Source organism: Biomphalaria glabrata, chromosome 1 (genome assembly GCF_947242115.1).
Source record: "Biomphalaria glabrata chromosome 1, xgBioGlab47.1, whole genome shotgun sequence".
In the NCBI taxonomy this organism is placed as follows: domain Eukaryota; kingdom Metazoa; phylum Mollusca; class Gastropoda; family Planorbidae; genus Biomphalaria; species Biomphalaria glabrata.
The window spans coordinates 79,025,390-79,042,408 of record NC_074711.1 but is presented as its reverse complement, the minus strand read 5'-3'; the positions used below and the strand labels follow the sequence as shown (position 1 = coordinate 79,042,408).

Genomic DNA, 17,019 nt, shown 5'->3' with positions numbered 1-17,019 from the left:
CTCCGGTTGTGGAAGGGACATTAAACATACACTACGGTCTCCTCCATGACCTAAGGAACATTTATGCCAACTTTAGTCAAGATTGGTCAAACGATTTTGATTTCTATATGGGACAAACATACATACATACATATACCTTACACTCAATTATGTATATTAGATAAAAGGCTCTGATAGAAAGATCTTTGTGATTCAATATGAGTGTGCAAGTCTTTGTAGAACATAAAATGGGTTCAGAAAATCCATCCTAAGGTGGTTTATGTTGGAATCGATGTATTCAGTCACACTTAGGTGTTTCCGTTGTTACTGAAGCGTTCTTTGACTTGTTTTGAATTAGTGAATATGGAACAAAGGACTAGTTGATGGTGACTAGTTGATAGTGACTAGGGGGGGGGCGGTGGCTGAGTGGTCCTGGGTTTGAATCTCGGTGAAGACTAGGATTTTGAATTTCGGGATTTTTAGGGCGCCCCTGAGTCCACCCAACTCTAATGGGTATCTAACCTCTGTGAAGATCTAAAAGGGAAACTTTACTTTTCAATTCTAGTTGATGGTGACTAGTTGATGGTGGTGCCATATTGTTTCCATTGTCGGATCCCGACTCGAGCTATGCAATCATTGACTGATCGCCTAAAGACAGCACAGAAAGCTTCTGCCAGATACCCACCAAAGAGTTTAGACCTAAAGCGCACTGAACATGATAGATGCGCTATACAAAAGAAATGTAAAAAAATAAATAAATTGTAATTGAATTGTGTGCCAGCTGCACTGTTCTGGGAAACTGATTGGAACACATTTTAACACAACACTTCATAAATATATAAAGATAGAATGAAAAAATAAAAAGCAAAATTAACACAACGAAAGACACATAATTAGTTTTATTTCAAGTAACATGAAAAATAAATTGAAACACACAAAATCAAAGACAAATACATTTTTGTAAATTATGTAAAATATAGGATTGAACTTTTTTTTTTTCTGAACATCCATTTTGTTTTAAATAGTCCTTCCTGTAGCTTAGAAAGTGACTAAAGTATCAAAGCTGATTTAAATCCAATGTCATTTTTTGTTCTAAACATTCACAGAATAATCGGTACACGTTTCTCAATGCTTCAACAAAATGAATCAACGACCAGCGCTAAAAAAAAAACCAAAAACAAACCAAATCCAACATTTAAAACAAAATCAAAGTGCAATGTGGCAATTTGAAATCTTTATTCAATTCACCATTCTGACACTGAAGGATAACCACACAAGAGGAACAGGAGGACAAACAAAGAAGAAATAGAAATTGATTGCGTATGATTGTGTATGATTGTGAGGAGGATGTTCATGTAATGAATGAGCTCTTTAACACTCTTTGATTCGAACTTTTTGTCATCAGAAATCTTGGCTATAAAAACCAACAGTAACACAGTACACACTTAAATCCGAGGACAAATTTAGAATAAATATGAACATTTAGTTTGCACACACGTGTGTTGACTACATGAGTTAGCAGAACTTGGAACACATCCCTTCGACTACACAAAACCTTTTCCAATTGCTCTGTGAGCAAGGTTTTTTTTTATGAACTTTGTCGACCCTCGGCCCAACTTTGAGTTTGAATTTAAAACTATATCTTTTTATCTTCATATTGATAATTCGCAGCACCTAATACAGGAACAAACAAAACAGACAGGAAATATAGTATTGTTGACTCATGATAATCCGACGGTTGTGGGATCGTAGGGCTGTCGGATTACCGAAAACGTCGGACTACCAAAGGTTAGCTGGAATTTAATCGAGACCAATCGTTATAAAAGGCCTCAACACTGACCTGCAACGTCACAACCTGTGGGCAGTGGAGACCAATAGCTCGTTGCCAGGTCGTACAGACGTTACGTGGCAACAGGCTATTGGTCTAAACGGCCCAGAGGTTGCGACGTTGCAGGTCAGTGTTCAATTATACTAAGGTAAAAAAAAAAATCTATTCATGAATTAATGAGATATTCTTTTAGACTTTCTAAGGTATATAGAAAAATAGACAAAAAAGACAATTCATTGATCTAATTAAAAATACGATTTCATTATTCACATATTGCACTAAATTACAAAGCCTACCTCCACTTTACAATTATACATAGCACAGTATACGTCAATAACACGAATTTACGTCGGCGCCGCATCGTATAACTAAATGTGTCGGATTGCGAATTGTCGGACTATCAAGAGTCAACTGTTTCAGAAACAGAACATTTCAATACAAAGTACAAACTATTGAAAAGGCTTACGCTAGATTCACACCAAGTGAGACGAGAGTATGAAAGGCTTACAATAATGTTCTTGACATGTCCACTATCAATTAAATCAACACAAAACGTGAAATAATATCACTTAAGTCGAATCCAAATTGAAACACAGAATTAATATGTCTATATCTGACTAGAAATCTATAGAGGGTTATAATAATTATAAACACAACTTTCAAACAATTTCTACAAAATGGGAAGTTTCACATTTTTTGACCTACTTTTGGTAATTACAATTTGGTCTTGAGATTCTGAGGTAGTTGAAGCGAAAGTAAGGACTTTAAAAGGTCTGTGATTAGGACTCTTGTAGCCTGTCACTTTCCTTGCATCTTTAACTTTCACAGCTGATAGAGGTCTAATAGAGACCTAATAGAGGCCTATATCGACCTAATAGAGACCTTTTTTATTCTTTACTAGATTACCTTAAATCTAATTCTGCAAATATGTTTTGACTTTTTCTTAATCCATCAAAAGATTAATTAGATTTTCGATAAAATAAAAATGTAGAACTTGTTTGGTAAAGAGAAACAAATCCAAATTCTTGTCTACCATGTACATGATGTCACATTGAACTGTTTTAGTTTAGGCGAAAGTCTTCATTGTGAAGCTGAAGTGATTCTTTAGCAAACGTCTACTTGAACCTTTTAGTATAAAACAATTCATTGGCATGTTAGAGTAGGCAATACGTATAACTACGGTACGCTAAATTAGGTTTACAATATACGTTTTACTATAACAATAGTTATACACACGTGTGACCTACTTAATTCCCATCTTATCTTATCAATTACAGACCTTCCATTAAAAAGAGAAGATATCCTTGTGTCAAAATCTAGTTGTGCTAATTAGAAACTCTGCTAAGCCATTATTTACTCCCTGGCTTATTTAGGAAGCCTGTACCATGCTTAAATAGCATAAGGAAAGAAGGATCGATTGTGGGTATACTGCATAGCATGTGGAATAAAAACACGTGCCTTTATCTTTGTGTATTTCATTAGGTTTTGTATTTGCAAGTTCGGTGTTTTATGTATTAGTGTTATGTCTGTCCCAAGGTATCTCTAAACTCTAAATTTAGTGTTTTTACTCATGATGTTGCTGTAATCAAATATTCATTTGTTATAAATCTCACCGCTCTATTTTTGCGTCTGTCCTAGTTTTAATTCAACTTTAAAAGAAACTTAACACATTAAGTTTAGATCTAATTGGTATTGAACACAAGGTTTGAAAGTACACTGGTCTAAGAAAATAAAGTTCTGCTCTACAATATAGGTCAGCTGGGGGGGGGGGGGGCTACAGATCATAAGAGCTGAAGATTTCTCTAGCTATTCAATTATTAAAAAATGTTTTTTTTTTTTTTTAAAATTTGTTTTCAGTTTCTTTTCTTAAACCGAATCATAGGTGATTGGGGGGGGGGGGGGGAGTTTGGATTTAAGTCAGAAGACGAAATTGGAAGCGAAATTGACACAGAGTCGTTTTAATGTAGTGAAAATTGTGGTTTCTATCATCATAGAAGCTTTTAATTATTCTTTGTATGTAAATCTCTGTATTGATGTGATTTGTCTAATCCAGTGATGCCCAAACTACGGCCCGCGGGCCACACCCGGCCCGCGACGTGGCTTTATCCGGCCCGCCTAAACATCGACACAAAGTGAAGCAATTTTTAAAAAAGTTTGAAAAATATATTTGTTATTACGTTAGGACTCTAACTTTGTCTTGGATAGATTTGATTCTAATGTAGTATATTCTAAGTTTTATATTATTATTTATTGAAATGAACACGACGTTTGTTTTTTCGATGACAAGTGTTGACAGTTGAGATTCCTGGATAATTCCGCTACTCCTATCCCCACTGAAGATTGTTCCGACAGATCTGCAAATGGAGCTGATTTCCTTACAAAGCCAGACATCCTTGCTTGAGAAATCTAGAGCGATGCAGAGTAGACAAACGTTTCACTAATAAAACAGATGAAACTGATCTTACATAATAGACATACGTGTGTACGTAGCCCAAATAGTGCTACGGGTTTCTAATAAAACTATTTAAAAAGGTTTATTCTCAATTTCTTTTTTTTTTTGTATCTATTCGATGATGTGGCCCGCGACACGAGTGTCGGAATTTAAACTACCCTGTCTGTAGGGCAGACTGGAACACCATTGGTCTAATCCAGTCCGATCTGATTCATTTTTATTGGTACATAAAATAGGTGTTGATTTCTATTTATATGTTTAAAATACTCATTCATATTTTATCTTACCTATAAAAATACCAGCTTTTAGGAATTACTAATAGGCCCAATATCAACAACAAAGAAAACTAATGTCCCAATTAACAGCAACGTAATTTAATTTGAAGCTACACTATAGATATATACATTATCATGATTACCTCCCTTCATATAGATCTAGAATTTGAAAGAATGCAAATGCTTGCCGACCCTTCTATATGTAAGAGCGTAATCAAGGGAAATAATAAAAGTTTGTAAATACTACTAGGGAACACTTTAGTTCAAATACAAAAAGGTTGTAGTAACTACTTACATCAGTATATTTACAATGATATTACAAATACGTATTATGCACGCTGAACACATTTGTCTCCCTTTAAACTAGAACTCACACTCGGTGAAGGATGCAGAAAAAATATTGTGATTTGACGAGTTGTGTACCTTTGATAACATGAGGCTTATGTAACTTTCTTTCTCAGATATATATATATATATTTAAAGACAGAAAATTCTAAACTGATAAAGTACTAAAACTAACTATAGAATCTAAATCAATGGAGTGTATGTCTATTCATATAATAATGTCATAGTATATAAAAAAATGTGTCATCAGTATTACTTCTCGTTTTATTGGGTGTCTTGGTGTAGATGACTGACTATAGCTACTTATAGTACAAACTATTTACTTAAAATACAGAACTAAAATTATGGTGTCTCTAAGCAACGTATTTGCATTTTTTTTCCTCTTTTGAAATAATTAAAAAAAAATGTCTGCACATAACTCATTCTTTCATGATGCCCCCGAAAGTCAAACCGTATTATCTCCCCTTGACTGAAATTGTGTAAAAAAAAAATACAAACTTTTTTGTTTTTAGCAAAGTTTTGTATTTGTTACCTTTTGACCAAGTTGATATCGTCATCGTTTGGGCAAGCAGGCTTGGAAAAAATGGGATTTGATGCGTTTTGTTTTTCTAAGGAGGGCAACACGGAAAGGCAATGCCTACCTACTTTATTGTACCTCTCACTACACATTCACACACACACACACATGTACACCTACCCCTGAGCAATGCTACACACACACATTTTTACGAACCGCTTTCAGTTTGATTCATAATGGAACAAATAAAAGAACAGATTGCACTACGGTTTTGAATGAAACAGATTAAAACAAACAAACACACAAACCCATGTCACAACAGCAACATTTACTAACTAACATCCACAGTTTGCAACAACAAAAACAGCTACAAACGACAAAACACAGACACCGCAACAAAAGCAGTCAGCCCCCCCCCCCCCCCCCAATTTTTAAAAAATAACAGTTACAAATAAACAAATTAACTAATAAAATTAACAAATCAATGAAAACCCAAACATTGTCACTAGAGAAACACTCAATGACAGATGTACAAACCTAAGAAACAGACACGCAAACTCCAAAATAAATAAATACACAAAAAACCCGATAGCAGCAACAAAGAAACAACAAACAAACACGTGGTGAGAACAACAACTAGAAACATACAAAGTCTGTGATAAAATCAACCCTAACAAACAAATGATCACAACAAAACAACAACACAATTTTGACAGTGTGACAATTGATCTGAAATATTCTGAAATATTTAACAATATACAACAACAGATTTGATACTATTTACATGCTCATTCCTAGGTACATGTCGAGTCTTTATATACATATATAATATAGCGAAACGTCATAGAATCCAATCAACCCACTTGATAACTCCAAAGTCATAAAACGAAGTTTGGATTTCATCATATAAATAAATATAAAACGGAACGAAGTTAGACATAAGTATAATCATAGAAAGATTAAATATAATCATATAACGAATTTAGACGTATATATGACCATACACTATTCACTTTTAGTTACTTGGATAATGTACAGTTTCGTAAATCAGTAAATGCTTTGACGCTAATCCTACTGATCGGGCACAGCTCTAAAGTGTTGCACACAAGTGACCCGGATATTCCCGAAACGATGTCTTTTGGGGTCTAAGAAGAATTGCGTTTAATCTGGAGAAGTGTTGCACTTTCTGTAGAAGTTTTATCACTGCTGGCATTAGTCAAAAGCCCCACAAATAACGTTCTCGTTTTCCAAGTTGACGCCGAAGTTGGACCTAGCAAAAATCTTGACGGCTTCAAGTGTAGACTTGTCTTGCAATGAGCTTCTACTGACCTGTGCCACAGAATGTCCAAACATAGAAAAACATCTCATTAAGAACTCACGAAGACATACGCAGTCTCCTGCATGTTTAGTGAAAGGGGTGTCCCATGATCACGGATGGGCAGTGCGGTGTGGTTGGTGTCAGCAACACTAGGATGACACTGTCACAACAGGATGTGCAGTAGACAGAAGAACGACAACGTCAGCACGACGGAAGTGTGTTGGGTAGCCGCTGAATGACCATTCAACCCGGCCTCTTCCTCGTGGGCACCTGTACCTTGGTGAGAGACAGAGTGGGATATGTGAGAAACTAAAGTTTGCAATTTAAGAAGTTTTGATAGAAACAGAATGACGGACACATGGAAACAGAATGACTGACACATGGAAACAGAATGACTGACACATGGAAACAGAATGACAGACACATGGAAACAGAATGACTGACACATAGAAACAGAATGACTGACACAAAGAAACAGAATGACTGACACATAGAAACAGAATGACTGACACATAGAAACAGAATGACGGACACAAAGAAACAGAATGACGGACACATAGAAACAGAATGACTGACACAAAGAAACAGAATGACTGACACAAAGAAACAGAATGACTGACACAAAGAAACAGAATGACGGACACATGGAAACAGAATGACTGACACATAGAAACAGAATGACTGACACAAAGAAACAGAATGACTGACACACGGAAACAGAATGACTGAAACACGAAGACAGAATAATCAAATAAAAGCAATCAGTAATGTAAACTAAGACTAAGACTAAGACTAAGACTGCTTTATTGATCCTTACGGAAATTTGTTGTGATTACAAGGACTCGTTTCTCATATAAAGACAACACAACAGAAAAATACATACAATTATAAAACCTATTTGATAACCGTACAATTTACTTTGTTTTTCTCATTGGAACAGAGGGAGAATATAAAGTCTTACACAACTTGACTAGAGGTACTCACTACAAGAGTGCGGAAGTACCTACGCAAGTAAGATGTACTCACCTCTTTTTACATTGGTTGTGTCCGCTGTGTTTCCAAGCACATGAAATGTAAAGAGAATAGGTTTGAGTCCATAGATATAGCTCAAATAAAAAACAATTAGACTTGATGAACTAACTAGTACGTTTGAAAAGGGCTGGTCTTTTCTAAATGTTTACAACTACACAATTTAAGATAATAAAAAATATATAAGCAATCCCCCAGCTGGCGATGAAAATATGAACGGTTGAGATAGAAACTAGATCACATTTGCAAATGGACTATAAATATCTGTTACATTAAAGTGAACCAGTGTTACTACATAGGAAGACACAATAACGTTTTCATTCAACAACTAGTTCAGTTTGTACTGTGAACTCTACTCTTCTAACAAATGTAAGTTCTAGATACTATATGTTGGATTCTAGATGCCAAGTTCTAAAGGCTAGGTTCTATATCCTATGCATTTATTAAAGCTGAATAAAAAAAATTAGAGGTAGAGTTTAAAGCTTGCAATAATATAAACTCCACATCCCTCCTTGTACCAAACTTTATCCAAGGTAAAGCAGCAATACTCAATCTTGTTACGTTCATATGATGTTTCGCTAATAATTGTAAACCATTATTTTGATTCAAAAGTAAAATAGATCTAACTGTTATGAATCTTCCGAAAATTATTGTTGACCTAAATCCTTTTTGTTCGTTTCTTTCAAATACATCCTCAAGGATTGGCCTCTTTAGTCACACAAAAAGTTGCAAAGGGAAAAGATCGTCTCTCGAGACGTAAAATGCCACAGGACATCCTTCCTCCCTCACCCTAGCTTCGCCACTGTATGAACCTGACCTATAAGCCTGAACTATGAACTTGACACATGACCTATGAATATGTTCAAAGAACATGACGTAAGATCATGACCCATGACACGTGACCTATGAACTTGACCCTTGAACTTGACCTATCAGCTTAACCCCTGAGCTTCATCAACACACTACTCACCTACTAACACTGTCACCTTGATAGATGCTACCTCAGAGACTGAGATCCTACATATGTACAAACCACTGTCGTTGATGTCAGCATGTTCTATACGAAGTTTGCTAATCAACGTGCGTTCTTCCTGTAGTGAAATAATTAAAAAACATTTTCAAATCTTTAATTATCATTATTACTATTATAATAAAAAATTGTATCCATTCTCTAGCAATACCTGGAAAAAAACAAGAGTCGTTAAAAAGAAACAAAATTAAACTTAGTCAGTGTCCACTTAGGACAGGTCTACTGCTGTACTGTCCTCAGACAGAGAAAGAAAATCTTCCTATGTATTTTCAGGCTTGTTTTCAAATCGTCAGTTGTCATGACCTCTGAGCTGACTATTATTGTTGTCTTGTGTCATGCGTTTTCATGCTCCTAATGCAAGCTCTGTGCCTTCTTAAATAGACGTTTGGAAAGAAGGTTTCCACACTGACTTTAGGAGATGAAGTAACACTATTCAGTTCGAGTCTAATTTCGAATTACTTAGCCCCCTCACTTACTAGCCAAGAAGTTTTATGTCACTCGGTCAGATGCTTTCACGCTGTTCTGTAGCCAGACACGCAATCTAACTGATTTTTTCGCCAGGTCGTGAGAAATCTTAATAAACATAGGACTCTTTTGTTAATTTCATTGTTGTATTTTATTGTGTCGATATGTTTTTTAGCTTAGTGTTTGAGTGTTTCTTAGAGTGGATAAGTGCCATGCATGTGTAGGCCTATAATGTCCCGCTTGACAGCACACAACAACGGCTGACCAGTTTTATTAGGTCACATTGCGTGTGAGTGGGAAAATAAAGCAGACCATTCTAGATAACCTTGATTGGTGATGTAGGGTCAAGGTACAATCATTGGTAGCTGATAGAACTTACTATCACTTAACGGAAACAACCCTGAACGATCGTTGTACGCTGCTAAATGTGGAACATGAAGGCTAGTTGGTAATTGTATTGTACACAGTAGTCATCGTCTCAAGTAGATTTTTTAATGTTGTGCTTATTTAATATTAGATCTTTAAAGTTCTCTTGTATCTTCAGCCTATTTTATTCCAAGTTATCGTTTAACAATTGATTTATGTTTTGAATCACTCATTTAAGCGAATTGAGTTTGAAAATATTGAACTCCTATACAATTTTATTCAGCACTGAGTTACTTCATTGCATCCTAGTAAAGTAAACTTTCCCTTTCATACATTGTTATCTGTAGGGCAGACTATGTAAAGGTCATCTGTTTCTGTGTCCCACGGTTAACGAGGGTTTCATGTGGCCAGCACAACGAACTACCGCCTTTAATTTTGCCCAACTAATGAACAGGTACCCATTAGAACTGGATGGGCTCTGAGGCGCCCAAAGATCACGAAATTAAAAATCCCTGTCATCACCAAGATTCAAACCCGGCCTCCCGGTTTAGAAGCCAATCGCTTTACCACTCAGCCATTGCGCCTCCATTGTATTCTACTGTCTAGAAAAGATTTAGTTGCACATTCGGATCCACGTGTGTCACATGATCGTGGAGACCATACCCACCTCTCCAAACACTCGTGGCAATAGACATTTCATTATTATGACCATGACCTTACCTGCAAGGAAGTGTACTCTTCCAACTGGATTCTGGGATGGTCTCTGTTGTTTGTGTCCAGTTTGAGTCCATCTTTGAACCAATCGACTTTCTCCGGTGCAAGGGTGGCGCCGGTGGCCTTGCACTCTAACAGAATGGGGTCGTTACGGTCCACGAATTCCGTGCCCGTCAGATTAAAAACTGAGGATGGAAGTTGGGGTTCTGTTAGCCGTGGCGCTACAACTGTGGGCAGAGGTTAGCAGGAAGGAGCGTGTTAGCGAAAAGCTGAAGGCGTCAATTGGAAACTTAATGAGTAATTTGACTTATGGCTAACATACAGGATAAACAATAGTGTAGAACAGTGATGCCCAACCTAAATTCGGTCTGCGGGCCATTTTAATTTCCGACACTCGTGTCGCGGGCCATATTACCAAAAAGGTACAAAAAAAATTAAATTGACCTCAAACTGCTAAAACTATTTAATTAAAAACCCGTGGATCAAGTACTTATATTAATTAATGGGATATCTGAGGTTCATCTTTTTTTAGGCGTCGGACAACTGCTTCATTTCTCTACTTCAAATGTGAGCGACATTGTAGATAGCTTAACCACCGACTCATTTTCTTGTCTCCTTTTTAAAACTATTCCCATCAATCCTCCAATCTCTAGAAGTAGTTTGACAATCTTTTATTCGCGACTCATACCAAGAATGCTTTCAAATTTGTTTTATAATGCCGTTTATACGTTGTTGTTTTTTTTTTCTCCAAACAGCCACACTTTCTTTCTATGTCGGCTTATTATCAAGTTGCACAATGAAGTAAAACTCCGTTCACGTTTCCTGGTAGATTCTACATTTAATGATCACACAAAGGTCATGGTACCAATCCGAGAAAACGTGAGGTCCCTAACGTAGGTAAAGATAGAGTTTTCAATTTTTTTAAAGGTAGAATTTTCTACACTTTGTGCAGACGTTTCGGCGGGGTGGATGGAACCATGTCGCGGGCCGGATCTGACCCACGGGCCGTATTTTGGGCATCACTGGTATAGAACAGAGAGAAAAGCAATACTTCAACACACAGGATAACCAAATATAACTAGTCACAGTATGAGACTCACATAAATAAAAAGAAAAAAGCATTTATATAAAAAAATATATTTAGAAATAGGTGCCACAATTCGTTTACATTTTGTACAGGCCAGAATGTGACAAAAGCCAATTCTAATGGTTAGTGTTAGGGCTAGTGCTAGTGTTAGGGCTAGTGTTAGGGCTAGTGCTAGGGTTAGTGCTAGGGTTAGTGCTAGGGTTAGTGCTAGGGTTAGTGCTAGTGTTAGTGTTATGGAAGTAACCAAGACTGTACGTACATTTCCTACCTGATTTATTCACTGGAGGTCGGGCTGTAGAGGAAGAGAAAAAGGAACAAGTTAAGATGAACTGCATGGATTCACACAAAGAATGAAGCGACAAATGTCTTTTTCTTTATAAAGAATATATTGTATACTTTGCACAATAAATGCTAGTTAAAGCTTATTGTGTCTATAAATTTAAAAGTACATGGTGACGGACTGAATGGTTAATTGCAAAAACAAGAACAAGGAAGACGCCCCAAAAATATTAACTTTTGACTAACTTTCAAATGTTCCATGAACATTTTTAATTGCATTAATTCAACCGTTGCTGTTCGCCTATAGTAGAAAAAACGACCATGGGTCCTCAAGTAAAGCATTTTTTCTTGTGGCAATGGATCCATATCTTAGAGACGCATTTGCGAACATACATGACAGGTAAACATCGCGACTGCCTGGGTGTTAGAGGGGTCAGTCTTTCCCCTTCGGTACATAATACATTAGTGGGCTCATATCACTGCTCCGTCCCTGTCCACACATAACCCTTCAGGACAGAAAACTAAAAAGTAAAGTAGCAATAATACAAAAAAAAACCCACTGAACTATAACTTATAAATAGAACAAAAAAAAAAACGTAATAAAATACTCAGAAAGACACAAAGATTATGACACATTTCTTATTCCATATGCTAGGATTAATTTGTATAAGTGCCTTTCTTCCCTAGTGCCGTTAGAGCATGAAATGGGTTGTCTGAATCAGCCAGAAAAACCAATGACTTAACACAGTTTAAGTAAATGTACGGCTAGACTGATACACGCAAAGCGTAGGACGTAATTTTCTTCTTTTTCGAAGTAACGTCTGTAATATATAAGATAAGAAGAGATAAAAAAAATCTTTGTTCCGTTGTTGCATATATACGATATTTTTTTTTTTTTATACTAAACCCCCCCCCCCCCCCCCCCGACAAACCAACAGCGACATGTTTTAACTTTACTAACATAAAATACAACGCAGACATTCTGATAGTAACGATAGTGACTTCTGGGGCTTACTTTATATCAGTGTCAGTGCCATTCTGACTGACTTTCCGATGGCTAAATATAGATTAGACCTACCAATGCTAAGAGAATAGAACAACCTAGAGCGCCCCCTGCTCTTCATTGCAAGCACTCCCGAGCCTTTTAAGTAGATCTCCAAACATTATGTCTGTCAGAACCTTGTGCATTGTATCACTTCCTGTCTGAATGTCTGACCTAAATGTCTGTCTCACTTTCAAAACAAATGCCAGATGTAACGCCGTCACAGAAGTTTAAGAATATATCTGGGCATGCCACGAATGGGCGATGAGGCAGTTAGATTTTGGTAGAGCTCACGACTGGATTATGTATGGATTATGAATGGATTATGTAGAGTTCATAGCTCAAGTTTCTCAAAACCAGATGTAGATGAACCAGAGAAGTACACAAATTATTCTTGAACCCTATGACTCACGTTTCTCTCACCCAATTCCTTGAAAAATCAATGTTTAGAGAGTAAACTTATCAATTCAATTTATGCACACACACACACAAATTGTGCCTATATATGAAATACAGAAATTAACAGGTCACTCACAACTTCCAATTGTAAGTATTTCGCTAGGAATGAAAATTAATACGTTCTAGTTGTGATGTAGCAAAGAGCTATTGGTCTCCACTACCCACAGGTCGCTACGTGGCAGGTCAGTGTTCAGGCCTTCTATGCCGATTTAGGTCTCGCTTAAGCCAAAGCCCCTGCAGGACAGCAGGGGCTAGCCGTTGGCGGCGGACACGATTCGAGCCAGTGACCATCAAGGCGACAGTTCGAAGTGCTTGCCACATGAACATAATGACTAGGTAATTTACTGAACGATGACCTCAAAATAAAAAGTCCTGATGCGCTGCAACAGAAAACAAGAACAAGGAAGAGGACCCAAAAAAAAAAAAAATTTTTGGCTAACTTTCAAATGTTCCATGAAAATGTACTGCCAATAAATTGTGAAGGTAACATTGATTTGCTACAGATTCTTCCCCCCAACCAAAAGAAAAAAACACCAACAAAAAAGTATTGAAGTAGCAAGTAGTAGCAACGAATTGGATCTGGAAAGAATAGTTAGTTTATGGAACTATACTAAGTTAGTTCCTTTCCTCTAGCCTTAACCGAAGTACAACAGCTGAACTGGCCAGATAACATTGTAGATTTGTAGGTTAGGAGATTCAACAGATGTCGGAGCGTGACAATTTGAAAGCAAAGTTAACTAGGTACTAAGATGGGCTAGACACTTTGCACACTGCTGATAACCGACTTCCTAAAGAGCAAAGTGAATACAAGCTGTTCAACATAAGAGAACTTAGGTAACACTCAAGATTATTATTATAGCTTTTTTTTTATATAGCGCTACTTTCATGCTTAGCTCAGAGCGCAATGGTCCAATCTCATTTGTGGACCAGTGTATGTGTGTGGGGGGGGGGGGACCAGTGGAGGAGAGGGATTGTGGGAGAAGGTTTTCCGTGCTGACTTTAGGCGCTCAGTAAACACAACTCTACTCGAGTCGAGTGTCCAACATCCCTAACCACTTAACGAGGGTCGCAGGCTGAGGTGACTCCTCTCTCACGATTAGGTGTTGAAAGACGAAGAACTCTCAAGTGATGCTCCTCCTCTGGCTACGTGGGCCAGTCGAACCTCAAGCTCAAGAGTTCATATCCACAAAAACAATGGACATTTAGTTGACGATGAACATCAAGTTGACAATGAATACCTAGTTGACAATGAACATCTAGTTGACAATGAACATCTAGTTGACAATGAAGATCAAGTTGTCTATGAACATCTAGTTGGCAATGAACATCTAGTTGACAATGAAGATCTAGTTGACAATGAACATCTAGTTGACGATGAACATCAAGTTGACAATGAACATCTAGTTGACAATGAGCATCTAGTTGACAATGAACATCTAGTTGACGATGAACATCTAGTTGACAATGAAGATCTAGTTGACAATGAACATCTAGTTGACAATGAACATCTAGTTGACAATGAAGATCTAGTTGACAATGAAGATCTAGTTGACAATGAACATCTAGTTGACAATGAAGATCAAGTTGTCTATGAACAATGAACATCTAGTTGACAATGAAGATCTAGTTGACAATGAAGATCTAGTTGACAATGAACATCTAGTTGACAATGAAGATCAAGTTGTCTATGAACATCTAGTTGACAATAAACACCTAGTAGACAATGAACACATAGTTGACAATGAACATCTAGTTGACAATGAACACCTAGTTGACAATGAACATCTAGTAGACAATGAACATCTAGTAGACAATGAACATCTAGTTGACAATGAACATCTAGTTGACAATGAACACCTAGTTGACAATGAACACCTAGTTGATTATGAACATCTAGTTGACAATGAACATCTAGTTGACAATGAACACCTAGTTGACAATGAACATCTAGTTGACAATGAACACCTAGTTGACAATGAACATCTAGTAGACAATGAACATCTAGTTGACAATGAACATCTAGTTGACAATGAACATCTAGGTGACAATGAACATCTAGTTGACAATGAACACCTAGTTGATTATGAACATCTAGTTGACAATGAACATCTAGTTGACAATGAACACCTAGTTGACAATGAACATCTAGTTGACAATGAACATCTAGTTGACAATGAACATCTAGTTGACAATGAACACCTAGTTGATTATGAACATTTAGTAGACAATGAACATCTAGTTGACAATGAACATCTAGTTGACTATGAACATCTAGTTGACAATGAACACCTAGTTGACAATGAACATCTAGTTGACAATGAACATCTAGTTGACAATGAACACCTAGTTGACAATGAACATCTAGTTGATTGGGGTATTTTTGGACACAGTGTTTTGCGAAAAACCAATCTCTCTATCATTGTCATTGGGAGAAATTCTTCCCTTTGGTCTCATGGTCGAGGTAAAGCTGAATTAGGCCCAATCTGCCGAGATGTGCTCGGCTTTTTGGTGTTAAGATGTTAAGATAGCCATTTCTGAGATTGTGATCATCTTAAATTTCTTAAATCATGAAGTCAAAGTTTTATTATTTCATGCCAACATCCTTTCACACTTCAAACTTGCGCTTTGAAGAAAATCATGGATTAGGTCCCTTTTAAACGCATTATCCTAGTCTGATGTAAATATAGGTACGTCATTTCTTATAATTCAAGACCCCAAGCAATATAATTGTAACGACAAGCATTAGGCGACGTTAGAGTAGGTCGTAACACTGACCTTTGACGTGGCAACGAGCTATTGGTCTAAACTGCCCACAGGGTGTGACGTCGCATGTCAGTGTTGAGGCCTACTAAAATGATTGGTCTCGCGTGGATAGACAATGGAAGAACATCTGTAACATTGACATTCCCAATGATGTATTGTACATTTCTAGGATAGCTCTCCTACCAAAACCACGTGACCTTTAAAGTTGAGACTGACAGTCGTATTAACTCAATCTTAAGTGAGGTCTGAGACTCAATACTTACCATCTATCCCAACCAGTGGCGTAGCTAGCGAGTTCCCATCATTTGGGGGCCCGGGGAGGGATGTGCATTTTTAGGGGGTCCCTGCATTTTAACATTCGACATTATGACATCAGATAAAGGCGTAATATTTAATGTTTAATGTAAAAAAAAATATTTGAACACTCATTTTGGGGCCCCCGTCAGGTGGGGGCCCTGGGGGATTTTCAAATTCTCCTCTACCCCCACCATAGCTACGCCACTGATCCCAACGATTCCTAGTAAAGATGAGAGCTATACACGCTGTATTGAAATTTTTTACACAGTCTTTATATTATGCAGGAAAATATTTGGATGCCAAACTACGCTTTTTTTCCCCTATTTATTATTTTTTGACAGCCTATAAAGTTTACCTGATACGAGAGATGATTCAGAGCTATGTTTTGATGCATGAGAAATTTGCGGTAATTAAATGAAGTCTTGTCTCATTAAATTTAATTACATTTCTGAGAACGAGTAAAGCATGTTATCTGAATCTAGGGAGATTTTTTTTCTCTCAGGAGTCTGGGTTTAATTTTTGAGATAACTTGGTTTCTATAAGAACAAGGTGGGAACACGGTGTGTGGTTGTGTGTGGAGCTGTGCGTGGGAGATTGTAAAAAACATGTTGTGTAGTCACTGGTACCAAAGATGAGATAACTCAAGGGTGATATCGGTTAAAGTACATGCTGTAGTTATTTGCCCTTGATGTCGACAAGTTTGTATAGATTTTAACACCCCAAAAGTTCATGGATTTTAGTTAGTGCATGCAATTTAAAGAGGTGGGTTGGGAG

The 17,019-nt window shown here is 37.1% G+C and overlaps 1 protein-coding gene across 8 annotated transcripts in view; it reads right to left on the bottom strand.

The window, feature by feature from the left end:
* Positions 1-863: 863 nt before the first annotated feature.
* Positions 864-17,019, bottom strand: part of LOC129923933 (zwei Ig domain protein zig-8-like) — a 297,168-nt gene continuing 281,012 nt past the window's right edge. For 4 of the 8 annotated variants that reach the window (XM_056017139.1, XM_056017129.1, XM_056017123.1 and 1 more), the window contains exons 6-10: positions 11,665-11,697; positions 10,325-10,545; positions 8,714-8,834; positions 7,741-7,764; positions 864-6,990 (exon numbers count right to left, since the gene is read on the bottom strand). In XM_056017139.1, the coding sequence (XP_055873114.1) occupies positions 6,878-6,990; positions 7,741-7,764; positions 8,714-8,834; positions 10,325-10,545; positions 11,665-11,697 (512 nt within the window). In that variant the 3' untranslated portion in view covers positions 864-6,877. The remainder of the gene's footprint in view (positions 6,991-7,740; positions 7,765-8,713; positions 8,835-10,324; positions 10,546-11,664; positions 11,698-17,019) is intronic. The other 4 variants (XM_056017147.1, XM_056017154.1, XM_056017160.1 and 1 more) reach the window with 4 other exon arrangements.